The 27,559-nt window shown below is 44.8% G+C and overlaps 1 protein-coding gene across 2 annotated transcripts in view; it reads right to left on the reverse strand.

Moving 5' to 3' along the window:
- Nucleotides 1-27,559, reverse strand: part of LOC119167440 (uncharacterized) — a 72,705-nt gene that overhangs the window by 2,281 nt on the left and 42,865 nt on the right. The window contains exons 2-4 of one of the 2 annotated variants that reach the window (XM_037418909.2): nucleotides 10,222-10,368; nucleotides 9,310-9,411; nucleotides 8,186-8,287 (exon numbers count right to left, since the gene is read on the reverse strand). In XM_037418909.2, the coding sequence (XP_037274806.2) occupies nucleotides 8,186-8,287; nucleotides 9,310-9,411; nucleotides 10,222-10,368 (351 nt within the window). The remainder of the gene's footprint in view (nucleotides 1-8,185; nucleotides 8,288-9,309; nucleotides 9,412-10,221; nucleotides 10,369-27,559) is intronic. The other variant, XM_075866281.1, reaches the window with a different exon arrangement.

Below are 27,559 nucleotides of genomic sequence, written 5' to 3' on the forward strand. Positions count from 1 at the left end.
GTTAACGTGATCACATTTTAGGCTATACAGGGCGAGGTAAATTTGAGGGAATACAGCACTTGTTGATATGAACATGGCGATAGGGGGATACATTTTAAAATAAAAGACAAGGGGAATGTAAAGCACCGTTACGCAATGCACTCAGAATACAAAAACAGGGTCACATGGTGAACAGAGTGAGTAGCTGACGGCGAAATGTATCGGAATTAGATATGGAGGCTATGCAATCAGGGAGGTCATTCCAAAGACGAACGGCCCGAGGCAGTGGTGATGAATTGAATGCATTAGTTGAACCGTATATGCGCATGAAGCTGAACTGATTATGCAATCTGCGTGAAAAAGAGTGAGGTGTTTGAAGCTGAAGCCGCGTTCGTTTATTAGAGGTAATATATTTCTGGAACAGACAGAGAAGAGCAATACTGCGACGGCTATCCAATGACGGCAGCTGAAGGTCTGATTTAATTTGCGTTATGTTTGACGTGATGTCGTAGTTTCGTGATATGAAGCGGGCACCTCTATTTTGAATCTTTTCTACCATAATAATCAAGTAGTTTTGATGAGGAGACCAAATTGCTGAGGCGAATTCTAATATTGGCAGAATAAAGGTAAGAAAGGCTAGTTTTCGAATATTAGTAGGGGAATTTCTCAAGTTGCGGCGTAGGTAGCCCAGTGAACGTGATGCTTTGGCACAGGTAGACTCGATATGTCAGGCCCATGAAAGATTCTCTGTGAGAAAAACACCTAGGTATTTGTAGGAAGAAGTGTGGGAAAGCATGGTATTGTTCAAATAATAGGAGAATTCAGAGTTTACGTGTTTACGGGTGAAAGACATTACCTCGCATTTTGTTAAGTTCAGTTTCATAAGCCACTTGTCGCACCAGTTACAAATATGGTTGAGATCTGCTTGAATGGTTAAGTGGTCATTACTGGAGTTTATAGAACGGTATATTATACAATCATCGGCAAATAGACGCATGCAAGAAGTAATCTCGGAAGGTAAGTCATTAATGTAGATTAAAAATAGTAAGGGCCCAAGGACGCTGCCTTGCGGTACGCCCGAACTAACAGAAGAAAAAGGGGACGCAAGATTGTTAACAACAGTACACTGCTGTCGAAAAGAAATGAAGTTTCGAATCCAGGTTAATGTTAAAGAATCAAGTCGTAGAGCAGATAGCTTAGAGATTAGTCGGCAATGGGGCACACGATCAAAGGCTTTAGAAAAGTCAAGAAAGATACAGTCCGTTTGAAGGTTGCTGTTCATGTTTGAGTGTAAATCGGTGGTGAATTCAAACAGTTGTGTGTCACACGAAAATCCCTTGCTAAAACCATGCTGATTAGGAAAGAAAAAATTGTTCGTCTCGAGGTGATTGTACACGTGTGAACTGATTATGTGCTCAAGCATTTTGCTGCATAAGCAAGTTAAAGATATGGGTCGATAGTTGTCAGGCGAGTGAACATCTCCAGTTTTGTGAATTGGTTTTATCTTTCCTATTAACCAGTCGTCCGGTAGCATGCCAGATGTAAGAGATTGGTCAAAAATTTGGCATATTATTTTGCTTGATATGGGGAGGGTATCTTGGAGTTAATGTTGTCAATACCGACTGATGTGGATAATTTTAGGTTGTTAATGAGTGATCCAATGCCTCCAACAGACGTGGGAGCACTGCGCAACGTGCTAAAGCTTCTTCCGAGGGACCAAATGAAGTTCATTCATTCAGCCATCTATCCATCTAAGGCAGTCATGCACGTGGGTTAAAAGTCAAGCAGTGTTGGGGAGGGGAGACACGTGAGGCCGACACAGAAGGTAAGGTGTGCAGCAAAAGTGCTAGCTGGCCTAGATGGAACGAACTCATCTTTTAGCCACTTTTTAACTACTCAGTTGTTAGATTGTGCTTGTTCGTGTGTGCTCTTTCCTTCGCCCTTCTTTCTTTCGCGCAAGATAGTCAAAAGAGGTGGGCAGTATGAAGAACCTTGGAGAAATAGCGACGCCGCTGAAATAACAGAACCAGGCGCACTGGTGGAATATAGGACAGGCCTTTGGCCTGCTGCAGGTCCAATCAGGCTGATGATTATAACTATTATGAAGATTATTGGGAAAGAATTTAAGCACTTGTACTATTGTGAGCCTTTCCAAAGTTGTAGACGCGGGCAAGCTCTGGATATAATTGTGAAAGCGAGGACATGAATTATTACATGACACAAGGCGACATCTACGTGCATTGCGAGAGACTATGGGCTTAACCGACTGTCTGAGTAGTCAAGAGACGGCGCGTGCCCGTAAAAAAGAGATAAGGAGAAAGAGAGTTTGCGGAGAAAAGTCCAAACGAAGAAAGTATAGAAGAGCGAATGGCGAGGTTCATGAAAGGTATGCCTTCAGCGAGGCTACCGTACAGTGCGTATTGGTTTTGCAACAGTCATGAATCCCTCGGGGTGGAAGCGGTGGGAGCCAGTAATGCGCAATCATCACATTCTTCACCCAGGCAGTTTAAGCTTGCCATCCTGATGCTAAATTGTGCCAGCGTATTTTTTATGAACATAGGCACTTTGTGAAAGATTTGCCGATGATGAGGGGATTCGTCGATGCTAGTTAACTGAGTTTCATACAATAACCAAGAAAAAAAATTGGCGCTATAGTCGTTGCGTCACCGTGGCAATGATGGGAAGTACAGACTTTGGCGAGTTTTTACGATTTATTTTCTGCAGCTTTAGTTTCATACTTCGCGCAGCGTGGATAGGTGCTGCGGCGGAAGGCACTCAAGCAGTGACTTTAGTGTTCAAAGAGGCTGAAGACCACTAGTTCTTTAGGTTTGCTATGATGTTGCAACTTTACAAGTGATAAAAGTTATATTTCACGACGGCTTTAGCGAAGTGTCCTGCACTTACCACCGTTCATATATGTGTCGCCCAATGCCAGTGCCAGATATTGTATAGAGTAAACGCTTTCGTCTTGCGAAACTCGCTCAATCTATTGAAAAACGACAGTGAAGCGTCACGCAGCGTCACTTCTCCTCCGGCTTCCTGTCTTCGCAGCAAGACGAGAGATGCGTTCGAGGGCAGGTCACTTGCACAGACGCACCAGGTATCGCAACTGACGGCACGTCAAGTGTTTCTCACTCGTTACAGTATTGTCATGTCTATAATTAGATACTGCTCAACTTCCTGGGGAAAACAAGGTGTTTGTTTTTGGTGTTGAAAACTAAATGATTGACTATATTGTGATGCACAATATATAACGCGATTGCAGATCAATGTGTAGCTTGGTGACGGAGTTTGTCCAAGTTTCACTTCCATCTGGCGGTCATGCAAGACATTTGGTAGTAAGTTTAACATAGAAAAAAAACGAAGCAAGTAACAACTGAAGAAACAATTTACGTCACTTTGCTTTGCACTCTGCAAACAAGTGACGCCAATCTCGAGGGCATCATCCAGCTGAAGCATATTTGAAGCATGTGCTTCCCGTCATTCTCAAGGTGCTACAGGTGTCGCTAAAGTAGCCCGCACAGACTCTAGTGCCATATTTTTCTTTAGGCATTGGAGTAAGAAATCATACCACTCTTACGCTTCATTCGTTTTTGGTCGACAAACTCGAAGAAATTAGAAAAGGGCATACCTGTTTGATAACTTGTAATACTTTTTTGACGGCCTATACAGCATCGCCAACGATGCATCAGCTGCTTTGGCTAGTGCAAACTTTGCATCAAGTCAACAATACTTTGTAGACCACCCCCACTGCACAATTAACAAAGAGCTTGTCGCACACAGAGGGAGGTATCAACGTATGCAGGGCCCCCCCTGGAGTGTGAGACGAACATATGGGCTGATGCAGACTGTAGTTATGTTGATATCTCGTGAATATATTTAGAGTGTTTTCGCTGATAAAAGGTGGCGTGAAGACGGTGTCTGTGCTGTGTGGTCACACCTGTCACCGTTTATTTCGTGATCTGCAAATATTTCCGTCCTCTGGCGCCATTGGGTGTACCAAAAAACATCTAATAGACAGACCTTGTGAGCCTTGCTTGCGCCTCTTAACACATGTTTAAAGGGGCCCTGAAATATTTTTTTTCAAGTAACCAAGGAAAAAGTTCACTAGAAGGGCGTATTTCCTCACGAATGAAACGCCGCAAAAATTTAAGAATCCGTCCAGTACGAGTGAATTTGCAAAGGTTTCTCGCATGCTGCAATTGCATTCTCTCTTCTCTCGCCCCGGTGAAAGCGCGTGTGCTAAGCAGGAAGAGACGGCAGGGCTACAGAAAAATGTCGCGCGAGCTTCGTGACCTTGAGCACTTTATTTTTATTAATTTTTTCTTCGAAAATGCGGATTTTTCAGTGCGATCGCACGCGCAAGCATGGACAAGCAGCGGCCTTCCGCGCCGATCTCTGCAACGCGCGAGCGCGCCATGTTCAAATCAGCCAGTGGCTGATAGATGGGTCGTTGACGTGTGATTCTTGGGCATGTAACGCGATTTGTCGAGAGAAGAGAAAGCAATTTTTAGCTTATTTTGATCATTTCTTGTGAATTCCAAGCCGCGTGTTGTGCTATAATAGTTGGTTCGCGTGTTGTCGGGAGCCTGTACTGCCAATCGGCAGCGTTTTCTGGCAATGCTCAAAAACAGTTGCAGGGCCCCTTTAACGGTTTTAATACACAAAAGAACATGTGTTTTGTATTCAAACATTCGTGTTTGTGCGCGCATATGTGTTCGGGCATTCTGACCATCCTAACATTCCTAACATATTAGGATGCCATGGTTTTTGTGTTCAGATAAAATTACATCGAAGGTTTCGAGGTATTGAATTCTAAAGGGAAGAAAACGAGGATTTTCTACAACCTAAACAAAGACCTAACTTCTGCGAAAATAAAAACTCCGAAAAAATAAGCAACAAAAAACCACCCTTAGAGCTTAAATAAAAATGAAGTTCGCGAACATGGAGCACTCTTTCCGATTTTGTTACTGCAGACGCACAAGACAGAACATATCAATTTGCATTTGGGTTCCGCTACGCAATACATCATACAGCTCCTACAACTGTGCCTCATTGGTCGATCGCCTTATCAAGGTTCTGAAACTGTGATTTTCTAAGCTCAGATAACTTATGTGTGCATTTGTGAACATGGAGTGATGCATCACTGAAGCCCCCACGTAGTATTTGCAAACGATTCAGTTCCGACAGCAAATATTTAGGGACCGTGCTTGTAATGCTAAATTCAACGTTAAATAATTTGTCTCAGCTAACGTTTACTCGTTAGAAAGCAGCCTTACCAGAGGAAGTCAAAATTTTTTAAAATAAAAAAAATGTGTGGCGTACAAGTTGAAATGGTATCTTGATTCATCAATTTATGGAAGTTTAAAGATGTAGTTGATATAGTTTACTTATCTTCGCACGCAGCATTACTTTATGCAGTACAATAGAGTAGTAAACCGATTTCGGCAAGTTGGTACAGCCTTCTTTCAAGAAGTCTCCTGTGGTCCATTCTGACTTTCTTTGGGCTATTTCAACAAAATATGTGCCCGCTTACCCAACTACAGCACTTTTTACGCCGCCTAAGCATATGCGAAAGACGACATAAGTTGAAGAAGCAATTTGCTAATATGAAAGCTCTCGCTATTTCAGTGAACTGCTGAATAAATTGCATGTTAGGTCTGCGGGGACCGATAAAGACCCTTTTCCGGCATAGTAATTTTTCTTATTCTCCTCAGGCGTGAAAGGACAACCGTGCCATGCCAAGAGGGGGGGGGGGGATTAAAAAGTGGTGTCGCACGCGTTTCGTTCCGCGTAGGCAAAGTAATGGGGCGTTCTGCTTCTATATAGAAGACTGAGCGAGTGGACCCGTAATAGAGCGCGGAGATTGCACCCGTCACCGCTGGGAGTCAAGGAGGGTATGTGCGTACACCTACCTGGAAGTGACCGATTAGGGGTCACTTACTCCGTTTCGCATGAGCCGTCTAGCTTCCGGGCGCAATTTCGGAAAGTTGTTCGGCCAGGTGGCTCCGGCTCATCAGCGTAGCTTTCTTCTTTGCGAAAGCTTGCCTACGGCGCTAGTGTTAATGCCATTCGCGACGTGAGCGTTGCCTCTATCGCGCCGTGCACGATGCTTAGAGGGTGCCACGAGGGGCTGACGTGTGACGTCCCGCCACAGGAATGTACCTCTGGTTTTAAGCATCGTGGGTCATCCGATTTCTTTCTTTCTCTCTCTCTCTCTACCTCTGTTGGTTGCTCAAGTATCGAAGCTGCCTTTCAAGGTGATTGCCTGTTGACGAAACAATTTCGGGGTGAACAAACGTGAAGTGAGTTTCTCAATGCGTCGCGAAACTGAAAATGATACTAATGACAGAAGCAAAGTTTGCTGCATAAGTTTTTCAAAGTCTTTCTCCATACCAAAAGCACTCGGCTTGCTGGAATCACATGCTTGGTAGGCGAGAAAAAGCGCAAAGAGAGCATGTGGGTGGTGACGTCGCCTTGAAGTTCCCACACCAATTTCCACGATGCCATAGGTTTTTACGGTGTCTACGTAGGACTACGTAGTTCTTCATCGACGAAAATGAAGGTAATTGCCCTGTGAGGCTGTCAGCGGTTTAACACAGGGAGTTGCAAAAAATTTGGTTTAGCCAATGGTGTCATATTATGAAAAGTACATATTGAAATTTATGGCAAACGGGCATAAAATTTTCAGCTCCATGTTAGAAATGAAGTTTTATCCTCCATTTTAGTATTTTTAAGCCGACAATGGTGAAACTAGTATTGCTAAAGCTTGCCGCGTGCAGTTCATGAACCTGGACAAATTCAATGCCTTACGTTTGTATTCTTTTAAGGTTTTGCGGGATGCTGCTGTGATTCCAATCCGTGTAACATGTAAGTAAGAAATGGCTTTGTGCAGACATTATTGAGCGTTCACACATCATAACATTTTGGTTACCCCAGAAGAACTGCAGGTAGTTTATAAGACCATATTTACTTCACAAATAATTGTCACTACCTTAGGTGGATGTTATCTTTATAGATATGTAAATGACCAAAAGGGAACACCTGTCAAAGTGTTTAGGTTTTTTTTTCTTTCAAGTAGCCTCTGTGTTCATAAAGTTCATGAAGAATTGTTTAGGCTCCCTCAGAGTGTAGCTGAAAATAATGATCGATTAAGCACTGACAGCGGTCTGACATACGATTGCCCGGCCTGAGCTGTTCTTCAGAAGGTACAGACAACTAAATGAAATGGCATCACATGAAGGTGCAGCAATGAAATGGACCAACAGTGTTTCCGTAAATTGCACCCGTTTTTTCTAATAAACTTTGTTGAAGGTGGCCTCCTGTGTGTGTGCCTCTCTTTTCATGCAGCGTCCTATTTGCGCGTAATTTATCGAAATACGCAATGCTACTTTGCCAAGTTACAATAACATATGGGAATCAACACAGTTTGCACGAAAAAAACAAAACAAAACAAAAACAGCATGCATTCACATCTAGTGTTCACGAACAGAGGCGAGTGCATCTGCAACACTTCTGAATCAAGGGTGATCCTCTGTTTCTCTTCCAAGCGTACAAAATCGCCGGACACATAATAACCCTGAAGTTCCTACTTACTATAGCAGATCTATACCCAAAGAAAATTTACTCTGAGCAAGTGCGAGCTACTCATGTGTTATTCGATAAGTAAGAAGCGAGGAATAAAAAAGGGAGAAGCCAGGGAGAATAACTGGATTAATTTGGCTACCCCAGGCCAGGACAAAAAAACGAGATAAATAAATTAGAGAGGCAAACAAAGAAAAAAAAACAGACAGGAAAAAGAAAAACATGACCAAATGCAGTGACACTTATATTGCGTTGGCACTGCACAATAGTGACTGACATTCACTCATAATAATAATTCTTGGGATTTAACGTCCCAAAACCACCACATGATTATTAGAGACGTCGTAGCAGAGGGCTCAGGAAATTTCTGCAACTTGGGCTTGCTTAACTTGCCCCTAAATCTGAGCACATGGGCCAAAACATTCACATGGTAGCTTTCCAAACAAAACACGAGTTCAAGGATGCGACATAAGATAAGAAATACTTGATAGGGGGCGTATCTACAGTTAACAATCTTCGAAGTCGCCTCGATTTTACCATTTTCATGTCTTACACTTGCGTTAGTCAGCCGTTACAAATTGCAGCCTTTCGAAAAGTGTATTCACGATTCAGCACACCATACCACATTTGCAGTAGGGGCACTTTCCTCTCCTCTGCCTGACCAGACACCCGTACTCCTCTGGGCAGTTCCCGATCGGAGGACACGAAAGGCTTCCTACCAGCGCTGCGAATAGTGAAATGGAGCAGTACAAGCATCGAATAGGTCAGGGCATGGAAGCTGTAGCCCCTCTTTGTAATTAGAGAATAACGTTAAAAACGAAAAGCAAACACAGACAAACAAATATTCTCGTGACAGAAACACTCGTGTTTGCAGTTTGTATGTCTTTTTTACAGATACGTTTGTATTGCTTACCATGAAATGCATCAAACTAAACCAAAAAATTTGCAGTCTCAGTTGCTTAAAATATACGCCAAACTCTTTTTTGATCTCACCTTATGGGGACATAAACCATCAACAAAGGCATCAGTTCATTTATGCTAACCTCTTCAATGACTATTCATTAATTGTCATGGGAGATGTAGCAAAAGCCTCAGAAGGTGCCTGGATATGTCTATGTCACCCTGACACTTTATACATGCGGTGAAACTTAAAGACAGCGCACTATGTTCAGGGTCGTAGCCAAGCTCTCACATGTCTTACATGAGCTTGTTTATAGCCATGTGTAAGCTATATAGCTACTCAGATCGGAATGCTAATAAATCTTCATTTTGGAGCATTAGACGTGACTTCGTGACAAAAGGTATTGTCCGAAATTCTCGTTCCTTGTGCGCTTGTTTCCGACATGCCAGAGCGCTTGAACTGTATGACATTTTGCCGTTAGTAAAAAAAAACCACATACACTGGAGAAACACGAACACAGCGACATACATACGTGCGTGATTTTCACTAGCGGCCGAATGCCACATAAGAAGCACTGCCAACTCGGTCAATAACACAGCTGTCTTCTCAAGAGCAATTGAAGTAAGGAAGATTATGAAGCCCATAACTGTTGATTGGATTTTATCAGCTAAAGAAAAAGGTCGTGTGCGAGTAAAGCATCGCGTAGTTTCAGGCTCTCATGGTGAGCCGATTCGCAAAGTAGCCGCCAATATATACCAGGCACATCGACAGTCGACTTCATCGTTCGTGGATATGACAGCTACCAATAATGATCCCAATGTGTTCCGGATGTGAAATATGCTCACCGCACTTGCAGTAGGGGCACTTCCCTCTCCTTTGGAGAACGTAGCAGCCGTGCTCCGTGGGGCAGCGTAACCGAGGACATTCTAGGAGCTCGTCTACAATTACTGCCGGCAAAAAAAAGAGCAACTGTTACCAATCAATGACGACGTGTCATTTCACACGTGTGCGCAAAGCTCCATCAAATGCACGGTTTGTAGGTACTGAACAATAAATGATCAGTGCAAAATGTAAGCGTTTCCATGGTCAAGATGTCGTACCAGAAACAAAGCAAAAAAAAAAAGAATGCTTTGAACACTTTAGGCGCGGCTTCTATAGGCCACTATTTCAACGCTTCTGATTATGTGCTGCGGTTATTCGTATCGTGCTCTAGCAATACCATAAACTGTCATAAACTATTATTAAAACGACATATAATTCAACAAATTATGTAAAAAACATTATGTGACGACAGTGAACAAACTAATGAGCACTGTGTAAAGTTGCCGGCGTTTTTAAACAGTGGAATGCATCTATGCTAGCGCTGCGGTGTGACGTTGCCTTTTAACCATAGGCTATGCTTTTGCATTATAGCACATCGATTTTTTGTTTGCATCGATCACAACTCGAATACGGTAAACCGCCGCTACAATTCAAGCAAATTTGATGTTTTGCGTTTATCCAAAAACACTTCTTGACACAAGTAAAGTTCAAGTAGCGTGAAGTTCTTCTGATAAATACGCGATAAAAATTATGTGGAATACAAACAAAAACGGAATAAAGGAATGCTGGGATACGGACACATCACAACATCGGATATAAGCAATAAACGAAACTGTAAAGTATCGTCGGCTCATTCCTATCGACCGTTCATTTTGATACCTTTCTGTAGACATGTTCCGACATTCGCATCTTTCATATTAAGTCTTAGTACTTACATGGTTTCCTATTTTGCTGATCGCTGTCAGCCGTAGCGCTATTCACATGGCTGCAGTCGCAGTGAAGACAACCCGTGTAGCGTTCACGCACAACGCGACATCCGAGCTCCGACGGGCACTCGAAGTCCGGACACATTATCTTGGGCTCTGCGAGAAAGCAGCGCGCAATTAGTAACACGCTCAAACAAGCCTTTGTTAGAATTGTCTAAGCAAGTGTCAACATAAGGAGACATACAAGGACAAGACATATGAGGCATTTCAACGAAATCAATTCATGTATTTATGTTTTTTTCTTGTCAAGGAGCTGTTTAAAAAACTTTTTTTGCGTACCAGAAATAAGCGATGTCGTAAATTTGACCGAGATTTACATACTCGCATAGTTTCACAACTTGCATATTGAATGAACATGAATGAACTCATAGGCACAAAAAAATCGGGTAGATATCATGCACTGGGGGGACTCGATTTCATGTTCACTAATCAGTGAATAGCTGCGCATGTCACCGTACATGCCAAATTTCACGGCTTGGTTTGACGTCCTTGTGTATTTTTAGTAGTTCTAGGCAAATCGTAGTCTCACCTGTCATGTTCATTACATTGAAAAAAAAGAGTATAATTACCGGCTTCGTGTAATGCTGCTATCTATAGGTTATAGCAGCAAGGTCAGTTTCATTGAAATCTATTATAAGCATCAATTGTTGGCCTATTGAGGCGCAAATGACAAACGGCAGACTATGGTTCGTCAAGTCAGAAGAGTACATATGTTTGCATTTCTTCAAACCATTTCAATCCCCAGCTATGTCAAATAGTACGTTTTTCTCTGTTTGATTTACACAAAGGGCTTCTGAAGTTTTCAATGTCTTTTTTTTTAGGCAGGTCTTATTTGGTGTAGGCCAAATCGTCTGTGCCGCATACCGTCTGTCCCGATGTGGGAGCAAAAGGCCCACTACAGTTTTTGAATACATCCATCTATTCAAACCTGGCTACCGTGAGAGATAGATAGATAGATAGATAGATAGATAGATAGATAGATAGATAGATAGATAGATAGATAGATAGATAGATAGATAGATAGATAGATAGATAGATAGATAGATAGATAGATAGATAGATAGATAGATAGATAGATAGATAGATAGATAGATAGATAGATAGATAGATAGATAGGCTTTGTGATGGGTGGACGGATGGATACAGTCAAAGTGCCTTTGGTTCCTAAATCAGCAGTATCGACGTACCTTGGGAATCGGCGTTATGCGAAGCATGCGGAGGGAAGGTGACCATGTTTTTTTTTTCTTCATTATTGAGCGACGCTTAACGAAATGACGCTGAATATAAGTACAAACGTTGCAGGCACGGACAAGTAATGAACAGTTACAGATGTTTATATAACTAGTCGTTACCACTTGCGCAACGATGCCAACAGAAACATGAGCATTTGCATCACCAGAATCGATAAGCTAATATGAAGTGCTGCTACTCGCGAGAATGGTAGCCCTGGACTCTGCTGCTAAATCAAATTCAGTGCATGGCACCTTACTACAATATATGTTAACCTTATGTGACGGCTGTATTACAGGAGTACATGTAACGTTTATAAAAATGTATAGTCAGCACTGCAACCACGACTGACGTTTCACGAACATTTGAGTCAACTTGAAGAGTAGTTCTGAGCACTAGCGTGGCTCTGTGGTAGGATGCTTGGAATTGTCACGCAGAATACCGGGAAGCGATTGTTGCTAGGGCCCTAACATCTATTCTTTGCATTCGTCGGCTCATGCAGCCGATGTTCTTGTTGTTGTTTTTTTTTACCCTTGTGCGTTAAAATTACCTATGTGCGTTCTCGTCGTTCCTAAGTAGAAACTAAGTTTCAATCACCTGAGGCATATAACCGCATACTAGTGGCACATAACCACCCGCGGGCACTCGTTAGTGCTTTTGTAGTTGATGAATTCCTAAACATTTACTCAGCGGGGCAAGTAGCACAGGCTCGCGATTTCCTCTTCCAACCCTGGGCTGGAAGAGCATCACTGCGCCGCTTCTTTTTACGTTTGTTGATAGATGGCAGCACACTACAAGTGATTCACCTGGTGACTGTTGGGAGAGCGAAAAGTACTCGGCGCCCGGATAAACGTGGTTAATTACGTCGTGTTGGTGTTGTGCGTGATTAGCAACGTGTTGGTGTTGCAAAAGTCGTTCGGCAGAAAGAATTCCACAGCTTACTTTCTGCAGTGATCTTCGAAAAAACCATCTTGACGTCGAGGCTTCTTCCCTCGACGTAGAAGGTTGTCGATGGGGCGAGAGTAACATTCTCATGTGTAGAAGCACCATTATCGCAATTTCATTGCGTGCGAAAAATATAAAAAGAATTTGCGCTGTCATAATTCAGCGTATTCACGCCAACATGCCTTCTTTGTTCTATTCAATTTGATAACCTCCTTTCTAGCGTGTGGCCCCAAACCGCTTATAATGACACCCCATTTCTTCACGCGCTTCTTAGTCTTATTCGGTATATACGAAGTTTTTTGTTATAAAGAAGTTTTTAAAATGTTTACTATGGTAATAAAGATCGTGTCATTTTTTCCCCACAAACTCTATGTCGAGGCAAAATACCTTGATGCAACTAAAACAACATTGAAGTAACTAAATAACAAGAGCTTGGAAATGACACCTTTAGTTACTCACTCGAACAGTCATTTATGTTAGGAAGTTGTAGCATGTGTCAGTTTGTAGAATATACATTTCCTAAAAATCACAAAAGTTACGCGTATTTGTGAAAATGTATTATCAAATTTTCCGGGCGATATCAAAACTAATGGCGTCCGGCACGCAAGCCTCGTGGTCCCTTTGTTACGTCTGAACGAAAGTAAACGTGGCCAAGAAACGAAATTTGAATCATGGTTTGTCGAAGAAGAGTATTGTCTACGATATAGGCTAGGAGTATGAAATACACAAGTAAAAGCTTATTCATTACATGTGATGAGCGATGCTTATCCGTTTATTTCACGAACTACGAGCACGCGCCGAAAACTATTCCATATGTGTACCAGAAAAAAAGTGAGACAGTGGATAAGTATTATTAGCATAATACTTATAGGCGATGGGTATTATGCTTGTTTTACGTGCGCATAGCATTCGTTAGTGCTTTTGTAGTTGACGAATTCTTTAATATTTACTGTACGTGGAAAGTAGCGCAGGCTTGGGCGCAGGCTTGGACGTTTCTTGATAGATGGCAGCACACTGCGAGTAATTCGCTTGTTGGCTGTTGTGAGAGCGAAATGTTCTCGACGCCCAGATAAACGTGGTTAGTTACGTCGTGTTGGAGTTGTGCGTGTTTAGTGACGTGTTAGTGTTGCAATAGTCGTTCGGCGGAAATAATTTCTCAGATTACTTTAAACAGTGATGTTCGAAGAAACCATCTTGACGTTGAGGGTTCTTCACTTAACGTGGAAGGTTGTCAACAGAGCGAGAATGGCAGCAACGATGAACGATAAGCTACTAACTAGCGAATTGCGAGTTGCACTTCACGTCCTCTGGAGTTTTATTTTTCGCGCTCCTAAGTCACTTTGACTGTATTTATGGCGTAATGTCTTTCAGCGAGGTCGAAATCAAATCGTAGTTTTTCTTGTGCATTCCATGACACCGAATTACAGTGAATATTACGGAGTGCCGCATGTGGCCAACAAGCTCGAGTTCGACCAACGAAGCAAAATGGTTAGAACAATGAAACGCGGAGTTACGAATACAGTCTACGCTTCTCTGCTAACTTCTACTGTACTTCACTGGTACCATCTGAACGATGCTGTTGTTCTACAAATTTTTCTTCTTTAGACGTTGAAAAAAGCATGCCCATGCATTCGTTTGGATATTCTTGTTGCGATCGCGCGGAGGAAACCTGCAACATTGGAGTGCAGTGAATTGCGCACGGTTAGCGTCTGAGTCTGGCTCGCTGGATTCCGTGCCGACCAGTTGTGCGCTCGCGATCTCCGACGTCAGCGTAGCTCTGGCCGACTGGGCTCGCCCTACGTCATCTCCTGACGCCGACATCCGACGACAGTGTAGCTCTGACCGACTGGACTTGCCCCGGGCCATCTCCCGACGCCGACAAGAGCTCTCGCAAGTCGTGCCCCGTCCTCGAACTCCTGTGACCGTGTTGCTATCTTTGCTATCTCTCCTATCTCCTTGATATGTCGTCGCTCTCACGCTTTCACACTTACTTCATCTCTCTTTCTCTCTACACCTTTATTTATATCGTTTCAATCCCTCCTCACCCCCATCCCTTGTGAGCTACTGTTGAGGTGTCGCTCCCTAAAGCGAAGTTACGGGGCTCACTTTTCTTTTCTTTTTCCGATGGAGGCGGAAATGTTGTAGGCCCGTGTACTCAGATTTGCGTGCACGTTAAAGAACCCCAGGTGGTCAAAATTTCAATACGCACAGAAGATGGCGACTTTTTTGTTCTCTGCGACAGGCCCGACAGCGGGCGGCAGTGAGTCGTGAAAGCCACGCTCTTTCGCGCATTGTTACAGTCACAAAACGACGCAGTAAATGTGTACGTCTTGCGTATGTATACTTCTTCAACATTCAGTGGAAGGCAATATTGTCGCAAGGACACAGGTACGCAGGTACAAAATAGGGCGTTTACTTTCGTAACCCAAGGGCCAAAAACGCGAACACCAGAGCACGCGTACAAAGAACTACTTCGTTGTCCTCCTCAGAGGCTGGCTACTATAGTTGCCAGCCTACCTTGCGTCAATTCCCCCCTTTCAAGAGCGACCGTCCCGGTCGATTGACTGAGATGATATAGAGGTGGCGTTAGTATGAGGCACCAAAATTGGTTCACGCATGTGCGTGCACCGAGAATAAGTTTATTTTGAGCGATTTTTTGTTTGTTTTTGTAACGAGTTACTGGACATAGAGTATACAGTAACACTCTTGAGGGGAGAAAAGTTAGTATGAGGTACCATTTACGAGCATGTTGGGTGTAGCGCAATCAATGCGGCTGATGTAGAGCGCGTAGCCCGTTTCCGACCCGTCAACTAACGAAGTTGATCGGTTCCGCGAAGGCGAACGTGGAAGACCCGAGCGCGGGAAAGAAAGGAGACTTCTTCGTTCTCACGGTTCACAAGCGGAGCAGTCAAGGTCGCCCCCATACGGGATTAGAATGGGAAAGCTTACTCGGAAGAGCGTCTGGGATGAGCGTCTGGCGAGCGAAAGTCAAGCGCCACCGTCTGAATTTAAGCCATTGTTGGCAGGCACGCGTGTCATTGAGAATGACACGGGGAAGCGACCACTCGGCTGACTGAGACATAGTGGCGGCAGGGAAACGACCATAATCTCCCCCGCTGTTGTTAGGATGTTGGGACGCCTCGCGGTCGCATGCACACCTGGTAAGCGCACGGAGCCCAATGGTGTATCCACCGCTCTTAAGGAGGCTTCTAAGAAGCAACAAATAATGGGAGAACTGACGGGGCTCGTGCGTGAGAACGGCCGCCGACGGAAGTCGGCCGATGGAGGCAGCACTAGTAATGTTGGGCAGCACGACCTGGCATGCGAGAGATTGTCACATGCGGAGAACTTATGCCTTTGCGTGTTTTCTTTGGTGACGAGGTTTTTACAAATGTAGTGCCTTTTATGAAAGTGCTTTTGTGATTGGTTGTGATAATGCGAGTCCCAACATTTGATTGGTTTTTGTGAAGACTCTTTGTTCGACCAATGGTTGAAAAGAGGATGTTTGAATTTAAAATGAGAGTGGATGTTCGGGCTTGGACTCGGGCAGTAACCTGAGGCTGCAATAAAGCGTCTCTTCACCCGACTACAGCTCTTCCTTCGCACTGCCACCATGCACTCGAGTCATCAATGGGACCCATTCCGAACCTCAAACATCTTCCCTCCTTAGCTAGTGTTGAAGCTAGTCGAGGAGGAGGAAAATTAACTGGTAGCCATGAAAAAAAAATATCACGTCAACGAAAAAAAAGCCCACGCTGGTGTGAATAAGGAAAAAGTTTGAAGTGTTCATAACTCGCACGCGTGGTATGGTTTCATCCGTACCACATGGATTACTTCTGGACGTGGACGTCTTCGGTTTAAACTGGTGTCGGAGCTTTGGGGAACCACCTCGTAATACACGTCACTGAGGCAGCGCACAACTTCGTAAGGGCCAAAGTAGCATCGCAATAGCTTCTCCGAAAGCCCACATTGTCGAACTGGTGCCCACACCCATACATAGTCACCTGGTTGAGAGTGGACGTTCCTTCGGCCTTGGTTGTAACGGCGAGCATCGATATCAGGCTGCGCGCGAATGCGGTTCCGTGCAAGCTGGCGGGCTCCCTCGGCTTTCTCGACAAATTCGTCAACGCTGTCATTTCCGCTGGTGTCCTGGTCTACGGGGAGCATAGCGTTTAACGGTGTTGTGACGCGACGGCCATAAACAAGCTCGAATGGTGTTAGATCTGTTGTCTCTTGCACAGCGGTGTTATAAGCAAACATGACGTACGGCAAAATTTCATCCCACGTTTTGTGCTCTACATCAACATACATCGATAGCATGTCGGCCAGTGTTTTGTTTAACCTCTTCGTCAAGCCGTTGGTTTGGGGATGATAAGCTGTTGTTTTCCGGTGGTTTGTGTGCGTCAGCTTGGTTACTTCTTGCAATAACTCTGCCGTAAATGCTGCTCCGCGATCGGTTATGCGAACAGCAGGTGCACCATGACGCAAAACAATGTCGTGGACAAAGAATCTGGCGACTTCAACTGCAGTTCCCTTAGGCACAGCTTTGTTTTCTGCATAGCGAGTCAGATAGTCGGTTGCGACAGGTATCCACTTATTTTCTGAAGATGCCGTAGGAAAGGGACCAAGAAGATCCATTCCCGCTTGCTGAAATGGTGCTCGAGGTGGATGTAAACGTTGGAGGAAACCGGTGGGCTTTGCGGATGGAACTTTACGCCTCTGAAAGTCACGGCAGGTGTGGACATAGCGCTGAACGGACGACTACAGCTGTGGCCAGTAGTACTTCTGTCGGATGCGCGCTAATGTTCTAGCAATGCCTAAGTGACCGGCCGAAGGATCGTCGTGGCATGCCTGCAAACCTTCCTCACGCAGTGCCGTTGGAACGGCGAGGAGGAAAGTTTCCTGGCTGCTCTCAAGATTTCTCTTGTAGAGAAGAACATTGTTCCGCAGGCAATACGTTGTTAAACCATGCGAAAGCCGGCGTGGGACGATAACGTCTTCTCCTTGAAGATGCTGGATGACAGGAAGTAGCTCAGTGTCTTCACGTTGAAGCTCAGCCATCCGCACCACATCGACGATGCCAAGAAACGGTAAATATTGTTCAGTGTCAGATGTCGTCGGGAAAATTAGAGCACGAGAACGAGACAGGCAGTCAGCATATGTATGCTTATGTCCTGATCGGTAGACCACCGCTATGTCGTACTCTTGAAGGCGGAGGCTCCAGCGGGCGAGTCGGCCTGATGGATCCCGTAGATTGGCAAGCCAACAGAGCGAATGGCGGTCACTGACCACTCGAAATGGCCGGCCGTATAGGTAGGGTCGAAACATGCTAATGGGCCAAACGACTGCTAGGCACTCTTTTTCGGTGGTAGAGTAATTAGCCTCTGCTTTTGTGAGACTGTGGCTTGCGTAAGCGATCACACGCTCTGCGCCGTTTTGCCATTGAACTAGAATGGCTCCGATTCCTACGTTGCTGGCATCTGTGTGGATCTCGGTGTCGGCAGTGTCGTCGAAATGTGCCAGCACTGGAGCGGTCTGCAGTCGATTGCGCAGCTCTACGAAGGCTTGTTGTTGCTCTTCCGTCCATACGAAAGGTACGTATGGCCGTGTCAGTCTTGTAAGAGGTTCCGCAATTTTCGAAAATCGTTTGACAAAACGGCGGTAGTACGCACAGAGTCCGAGAAATCGCTGAACAGCCTTTTTGTCTCCAGAACGAGGGAAATCGGCAACGGCAGCCAACTTCTCCGGATCTGGTCGAACACCCCCCCGGGCTCACCACGTGGCCGAGAAACTTGAGTTCCTGACAGCCGAAGTAGCACTTTTCAGGCTTGATAGTAAGGTTTGCTCTCCTTATTGCAGTGAGGACACTTTTTAGCTTTGAAAGATGCTCGTCAAACGTGCTTGAAAACACAACGACATCATCCGAGTATACAAGACACGTCTGCCCCTTTAGTCCAGCAAGTACAGTGTCCATCATGCGTTGAAACGTGACGGGAGCGGAACAGAGACCGAAAGGCAGCACTTTAAATTCGTAGAGCCCGTCAGGCGTCACGAACGCGGTTTTCTCACGGTCGCCCTCGACAACTTCAATTTGCCAGTACCCTGACTTGAGATCTAATGATGTAAAGAACTGGGCGTGGCGTAGACGGTCTAAGGCGTCATCAATCCGTGGCAGGGGGTAAACGTCGCGTTTTGTGACTTTGTTAAGCCGTCGATAGTCGACGCAGAAGCGTAGTGTGTTGTCTTTTTTTCTTTACTAAGACAACAGGTGACGCCCACGGACTTGTCGAGGGCTGAATGACGTCATCATTCAGCATTTCTTGAACTTGATGCTTAATCACCTCTCTTTCCTTCGGGGACACACGGTATGGATGTTGGCAAAAAGGCCACGCCGACTCCTCGGTAACAATGGGGTGTTTTGTAACGGTGGTACGCTGAACTTTTGATGCTGTGGAGAAGCAGTCCGAGAATTCCCTCACAAGGTTTAGCAGACGCTCTTTTCCTGAATCTGGCAAGTCTGGATTAACGTGAATGAGGCTTTCCAGGTCAGTACAAGATTTTGCATGCGGTGAAGTCATATTCAATGTGCCGATATCGAAAAGTCGGCGATTTCACTGAGGAAAGCGACAGTAGTCCCTCTAGGGACGTGTTGAAACTCAATGCTGAAGTTGGTCAGCAGAACTCGAGAGCGTTTATTCTCCAACCGAACAAGGCATCAGGCTATGCATATGTTTCGTTTGAGCACAAGGGGGATATTTGCCTCTGCAATACCTTCATAGTCGTTGAATCCATCAAAACGTCGCAGGCTACCAAGGTCAACACGCTACTCTTCGGTGGTAACTTGACGTCATTGTCAACAATTCTCAAAGCATTGACGTAACTGCCGTTAGGGTTGCGCGCTAAAGCGTGTGCCGTAGAAAACGTCACCTGCGACTCTTGCAAATCAATCACGGCTCCATTATCACGCAGAAAGTCCAGTCCGAGAATTAGGTCCCTCGAGCAACTCGGCAGTATTACAAAATCTCCGAGATACGTAAATCCGTGAATACTGACTCGCGCTGTGCACCTCCCCCCCCCCCCCCCCCGGAGTGAGAAGATGGCCTCCTGCCGTACGTATCTGCAATCCAGCCCACTGGGTAGAAACCTTCTTCAGCCTGCAGGCAATACCCATGGTCATAACGGAAGTGTCTGCTCCGGTGTCACTTAGCGCCATTACTTCTTTGTCGTCCACAGTTACCGCAATGGTCGATGTCACCACTCTTCGTACCACGTTTGACTGCGTCTGTACATCTTTTTTCTGCCGTCGCTGTCATCGTAGTGGATGATCTACCGTAGAGTCAGCGTCAGCGGCCTCACCTCCGGAGGTCGCTGAACTCAGTTTTCCCGATTTGCAGGACTGGGTGAACGGCGTCTCGGAGTGCCGCGTGAATAGGCTGGGCTCGGTGACCTGTAGCGAGCAGGCAACGACGAGCGAGGCTCTTTCGACCGATGTTCGATAGTGCGACGATTCGAGATGAAACTCTTTATTTCCTGTGGTCGCTCGCCAGGTCATGGACGAGGGGCATTAGGCGAAAATCCACGGAGACCCACACGACGGTATGGACATGTTCTGTAGACGTGTCTGGCTTCCCCGCAGTGGAAACAAAGGGGCCTGTGGTCGGGTGTACGCCAGATGTCACTCTTTCTCTGTCTTGCTTCGGCGATCAACGGTGAGCTGCGAGGACGGAAGTCTACCTCCATTTGCTGAGCGTGTCGCTCATTGGGGTGAAATACGCTGGTTGAACTGCACAATGGAGGACGTCACACTGCTTCCGCGTAGCTCATCTCGACGCTGTGCCTCTGTTGTGGCGCCTCTGACGGTTGGGGAGCGTGAACGGCTTGCCGTAGCTCGGCGCGTACCATCTCCGCAATGGAGAGCTGATCTACAGGTGAAGCAGTCACCTGCATCTTTTGTAGCTCTTCCTTAATGAGAGCTCTGATAAGCTCTCGCAATGCGCTGATGTCATTGCCGAGAGTGACAGAACTGACCTCCCTTGGGTGTACACCACGATTACAATGCCTGGCACGCTGTTGAAGGGCCCTCTCCATGGCAGTGGCTTCCTCATGGCACTCCGCAAGTGTCGCAGGCGGGTTTCGAATCAGGCCGGCAAAAATCTCTTCTTTGACACCACGCATTAGGTGGCGAACTTTCTTGGATTTGGACATAGAGGCCTCCGCACGCCTGAAAAGCCGATCCATGTCCTCTACGTAAGTCGTCACCCTTTCGTTAGGGCCTTGAACCCTTGCCTCTATAGCACGCTCCGCTGTCTCTTTCCTGTCCTCTCGGGCAAATGCCTTGAGGAACTGCCGGTGAAACTCATCTCATGACGTAAGCGCTGCTTCATGGTTCTCAAACCACGTTTTCGCGGAGTCCTCCAGGAAGCAGTACACCTAGCGTAGCTTACGCTCAGGGTTCCAATCGTTGATGACGGCGACCCGGTCGAAATGCTCGAGCCAGTCGGCATCTTCAAAAGCAGCTCCGTGAAATGTCTTCGGCGTCTTGGGCTGGTTGACAACCAGGTGGGCTGGTGCTGGTGCGGTGACGTTAGGCGGTGTTTGATTCCTAGTCCTTTGACGTTCAGGCAGCAAACCGTGCTGTGGCTCGAGTCCCTGGAGACGACGGCTGGAACGTACGTGCACAGGGGTAAGCTCGGCTGAGCTACTCGTTGGACTTGCGTCAGGGGTGCTCTCAGGGGACCGCATCATCTACCGTACCCCGCACTTCCACCAGAAAACTTCACAAGAACACAGGTACGCAGGTACAAAATAGGGCGTTTACTTTCGTAACCCAAGGGCCAAAAACGCGAACACCAGAGCACGTGCACAAAGAACTACTTCGTTGTCCTCCTCAGAGGCTGGCTATCATAGTTGCCAGCCTATACCTTGCGTCAATATGTTCATTATTTAGCTTTTAATAATAATAATATTCTTCGTAATATCTAAAGACCATACAGCACATACGATTTGAGACAAGCCGTAGTCGAGGGAGCTAAAAAATATCAGGTCCTCTTATTTTCTTTAGCGTGCATTCTTTCGCGCATTGCACAGCACACAGGCCTCTGCAATTCTACCTCCTTCGAAGTGCTACCACCACAGCCGGGATCGAACCCGCAAACTTCGGGCCAGCAGCCACGCGTTGCAAATGCTACGTCACTGCGGCTGACATGCTTTATATGTCTGCTGTTTTTCTTTATTTTTTGACAGGTAGCAAGCTTAACGGGTGCCACGCACTCAAAATCTAGGCAAACACCAAGAATTTATGCGCTCAGAAGTCCACCTCTACAGCTGAACTGTTTCGTTCAGGAGAGGAGTTCATGCTTTCTTTATTTTGCTTCAGTCATTTCAGTAACTGCAGCAATGGTATATGCATTCACGAGCAAACGTCGTCTGGTGTTTTATCATAAGTGCAAACAACTAATCCACGAAACTCAGAGTGGCTTGTCCCGTTTCATAGCGTATTAGAGTTTATGGAATGCTATAGAGTGGTTGGTTTAGTGTTAGAGTACCAGGTAGAGAACATACTCTCGTTTTTTTCTTCAACAGCAGTGAGTACACAAAATTACACGATGATTCAGTTTGCGCGCACCATGGATTCTCATGTCGAAATACAGGGCTGTGAATGTTACGACATTGCACAAAGATTAAAACAAGTGTCAGACCTTTCCGTGCACTAGTTCAAATAGACTATTTATTTTTCTTTATTATTTTCTATATTTATATTCCAGGCCAATATGCTGAATCATGCGGGAAGTGCAATACAATGACAAGCTAACCAGAACATGACGAAAATGCAAAAAAAGAATAAAACGGCAAAAAACCATCCTGGAACATATATCCATATTTCAAGAAAGAAAATGCTTGCTCAGTTTAATAGAAAAAAAGAACATTTTGGTGAAAAACTCACCTCCACTGTGTAACTTTAAATGTCATGACGCCACAGCAATTACTGTTCTTGGGAAAGAAAGTGGAAATCCTTGACAAGAGTATGCAATACATTAAAGTATTAGGTACCTCTCAAACATAACAGCATCCATATCTTCAAAATGTGTTTACTGTTTGAACAACAGTAGTGCTGAGGGTTGAAAAGTCAGTAAAATGTAGTAAAATTTTTAGCCGTCAACGCCGCTTCTCGCTGCTTCCTTTCAAAGTTCCAAGGTAGAGCATCGCGGTGCGTGGCTGCACGTCACTATCGCTTCTGCGGGTACAGTGTCACAAGAAAGTCATGAACAGCGTCATCTTGTGTCGTTTCGCCACCACCACTCCGGAAACAATGAGGCACGACACGCCTGCGAAGACCTAAGATCGTTAATGGCGAACACACCGCCGTTGTCCGGCATGCAGCAGACTGCGGGGGTCAACGATCACGCTCGCCCAGCTCGTGGTGGTGCGAACAGTGCCTTCACGTTGCAAGGCTCCCCTATTGTGTCTGAGGCGACCACCACTGGCGCCGAATGACGTACTGCCGTGGTCTAGTAGCTCGCAAAAGTGCAACGTTGCTGTGCAACTAGCGCTTTTTTCGGTTGCTCACGTTGGTATTATGGTTGCTGTTCGATACTATTTCGTTTTGATCAACGCAGTAGCGCGAGTATACATTGTGCAGCAATGAGCTGTGAAAAGCAACGTAAGCATACAGTTTCACAATAGCCATGAACGTAACCTCATCTTTAGCTGGACATGCAGCTCGTGGCTTACGGTGCCAGAATACCGACTCGATCTTTAAATTGGCAAAGAATGTTCCATAAAAGGTATATTTAGCAAAAACCGGAACACGGGAGGCTACGCTGCACTCGAAGTTGCAACAAATTGCCTTGACATTTGATATATTCATCGTGTACGTTGATCCCAATGTATTGTAGCAAACTGGACTAGTCAGGACATACTCATGCCAGTCCGCATAGATGAGTCCGCAGCTGAGCTAAAGAACACAGCTGTAGTGGCGAGGCACAAGAGCCAACGCACGCGTGAAATCGCTGAAGAGTTACAAAAGTCAGGTGCGTGTGCCAGCTTTCAATTGCTCTCACAGATGCTGAAGTTTCATGTCTAGAGCATACGTAAGTAGAAGCGTGGTTGGGGTAACTAAGGTTTTGTTAGTGCTTTCCTTCCAGTGCATGTATGCCCCATTTTTTCGATTAAACTTTCAGTTGTTAGACAGCGCTTGCCTCGTGTTCCTTCTTGTATTTCATCTCCTATATGCTTTGACAATCAAGAGTGCTGAAGACAAATATTTCGTATGACGCGTGTTATCTTATTTTTATTTTGATGCGTAATTTCTAGTTCGTATAGAAAACAGAAGTTCAGGGATCAATAGAGGCTTCAAAAGATGAGAAACTTTGTACAAGAGGTGCCTCTGGTGGCGAAATTTCGACAATGGCCTTGTTTTTTTCACTGCACTAGCAGTTGCTGCGTTTAAAAAGACAAGACCAGGTGTCTAAACGTCAACTCCAGCAGTTCCCCCTGATCAAAATTTCCATTCACATTATGACGTGTTCTTACATATAACTAACCCCTTCTATACCAATTGAAAAAAAAACGTAGCAGAAAACCAACATAAATGACAAAAAAAAGAGGTGGCAGGAGCTCACTTCCAATTGTGCGTCATAGTTGAAATATTTTTTCGACAATTTCCCAAAATTACCTTTAGTCCGTTGTTACCTCTTGGCGCTTCAGCTATTTAAGACACGAAATACCAGCTAGCGTGTGCTCCCATACCTTGCTTTAGAAGTTAGCGCCAGCCTCAAGTTCTTGGCGTTCAGAACTACAATTTAATTCATAGAAATTAATCGATTAGCCCAATAAAACGCTTAACCAAGCAACGAGTCTTCGACAAACCTGAGGCCGCAGTCCCGAACTTTGTTCCCGTAAAGGCCGGGAGAGTAAATAAGGTTGCAGCGAGAAGTAAGGCGGATATATCGAACAAAATTTGAGATATTTGGAGGCCATTCGGAGATTGCCACATGTTCAAATAATCCGCGCAGTTATCATGGACAAAAGCTGTGGTAGTCGGGCTGAGCGTACAGACGACAAGGTCGTACTTGACCGTCAACTATGTGATGTGGTACCGGCGGAACTGCGTTCCGAGGTGAAGAAACCAGAGCTCACAATATGCGGGCAAAAACTCATTGATTGATATGTGAGGTTTAACGTCCCAAAACCACCATATGATTATAAGAAACCTCGTAGTGAAGGGCTTTGTAAATTTTGACCACTTATGGTTCTTTACGTGCCCCCAAATCTGAGCACATGGACCTGCAGCTTCTTTGCCTCCATCGAAAACGCAGCCGCCACAGCCGGGATTCCATCCCGTGACCTGCGGGACAGCAACTGAGTACCTTAGCCATGACACCACCGGGGCGGGGCGGGCAAGACCTCAAGAAGCTTCTGCATTTTCCTGGAACTTTGGTTTCATGGCGCCGTAGAGAAGCGTGGCGCGACGTGTCGTCGCCACGCGGGAAGCACCCAAGGACACCAAGTTGTGAGAATAAAAGGCCCGAAATGAACAGACATTTATTATGTGCGTAATTAGGCTCATGACAGGGCGACGATGTCGGTCGGTCGGTTGTTCCTTAGTACCCTGGCTCAACCCACCACGACGAATGCTCCATGAAACAGGTGGTATCATATTCTTGAGATAAGTTTATTTTACCACCTGAATATGTTAAGACAAGAAAGTTTTAAGAAGTAGGTATAATTGTTCCAATTCAAGATTCTCTGTCTTTACGTCTCATACGCGGACTTCATGCACACTGTCCTATACAAGCTAACGTTACCATTTATATGAAGTATTTTATTATATTTCATACGTGTGTCATCTGAATGGAATCGAGCGTCTGCGGGCCGCGTGTTTCAGAGTCTCTTGTGCGAAGACCTGATATCAGTACATCAAAAAATTGAATAAATTACAAAATTTTGTCTTAGTGTTGTAAATCACTATTACCTTTCTACGACGTATACTCATACCCCCAATAACAGCAATAACGCAACGCCCTTACGGCTCACAAACAAGTAATGGAAAGATCCTTGAAGTTATGATATATATATATATATATATATATATATATATATATATATATATATATATATATATATATATATATATATATATATATATATATATATATATGGCATGTTTTTGTATGAGGGAAAAAGAAAAAAATCGAGCAACTAAAGCAATAAAAAACAAGATGACTGAATTGATTTTTATGCGCCAACGCTAATGCCCCTGGGTACCTCTGTAAGAACACCGCTTTCCTGCACTTTCAGCACATACGTCACCACCTACCTATTTCAAATGACTTCGACCTGTGAGCTCAATGCAGCCAAAAGTAAACACAATGTTGTATTGACCCTTGGTTTAGAAAGCTGCTCCAGCCCTTTGTGCCTCCGAGTGTATTGCTTGCTCACTGCGAAGCCAGGCTACGCAGCGGAGATTGAAATTCTGAATGGGAGACGGTGCTGGGCCATGTATGACCAGTAATTATACTGTAGCGGAGCTCTCACAAGGAATACAATGGTTTCAGATATGGCCGTTCGTGGCTAGAACTTTAAAAGAGATGAATCTCCGTGTCCACTGTTAATTGCGCCCCTTCAACACGGAAGTGGCCTGCGAAAAAGCCACTGCTAACATGTGAACTTCACTAAAGTATTTGAAGAACAAGGAACACAGCTCTCAGACAGACTACACGAGCAAATTAGATAGGTTATAACGGGACTGCTCCGTTCTTTTAAAACGCGCTTCTTGCTCACTTCAGTGATGTGCTACAACTTTTTTTTTTTTTTGCTGTACGCTCCCATCCCATTACAGAACGTTTTAAACACACTAGTGTAAATAATAATGCCACACGTATGCGAAAAAATAGTGTAATATTGTAGTCCCCTTTAATTGGCACTATTCAACAAGTACAACTTTCGAAACTTCTTAGGGTACGCCTTGTAGTACTTTGCGCACATATTTTGAGAGGACGACAGACAAGTTTCTCCTCCGCGCATTAAATATGGCCGTTTGTACCCAACACTTCTGAAATGCAGATGTACCCAACTTTTTCGATATACCCTTGTGTGTAAAATGCTGGTAGCCAACGAATACCTAAATATGCAATAGTCTGGTGTTTTGTATTGTGATAATATATCTCCATCGTACAATATTCTCATTCTTCAAAAACAAAATTCTGCGGAACACTGACCTGCACTCAACAGTCGCGCACGTGTATTGTTGGCTGTTTCTGGAACATTGCGAATTAGAAAAAAAAATAACGAAAAAGCACGCTCCTACAGACATTGCTACTTTTTTCATATCGATACTTTTTAAACTCTTTTTTCCTAACTTTTACCAGCCGCCTCGGCAGTTACCAAGGTGTACAGCCGTACACCCAAGCTATTTAAAAGAGAATTGAGCAGTTGTACATTATTGTTGCTGTGGTGTGAATGTCACATTCAATATCATCGCTTTTCGCGTCATCAATACCTCTATATTACAACAACGCATTGGCCACCCATTATCACACTTCGGCTGAATCAAACCTACGCTTCGAATCGCCACTGTATCACGAAACAAAAAGTGGTTGAAGGAAAAAAGAATGATTTATTTGCTCTTACACGTGGCCTTTGCATTCAAAGCAAATCTAAGACGAAGTCAAAATGCTGGAGATAGCTTCAGTTTGTTTGAAATTCTTTTCTACCTGTGATTAATCACTCAAAAACGAAGTAAGTGTATGAGTGAACTAAAGCGACGATTGGGTACGTGGCGTTGTCTGCCCCAATGTCAGTTTTGTGAATAATTTCTGAAGAGGAGCGCCAAGAATGGCACCGTGCCATGTCTCAAAATGAATATTTCGAAGCTTCCCGACCAACTCTTCATAGATTATGCGCATGGTAGTTTCTGTGAAAGCGAGAGCCTCAAATCAAACTCGCACATGATATTCAACAGTGCTACCATTGATTGCGTGTTATAGTTATTTTTGTGATGTTGAAAACGTGTATTTATGGTCAACATTTCGAAACAAGTATGGGATAAGGTTATGATTTTTTCACAGCTTTTCATACACGACAGATGTGCATTAGCATGCTAACAAAAATT

This window comes from Rhipicephalus microplus, chromosome 6 (genome assembly GCF_043290135.1).
Source record: "Rhipicephalus microplus isolate Deutch F79 chromosome 6, USDA_Rmic, whole genome shotgun sequence".
Lineage (NCBI taxonomy): Eukaryota > Metazoa > Arthropoda > Arachnida > Ixodida > Ixodidae > Rhipicephalus > Rhipicephalus microplus.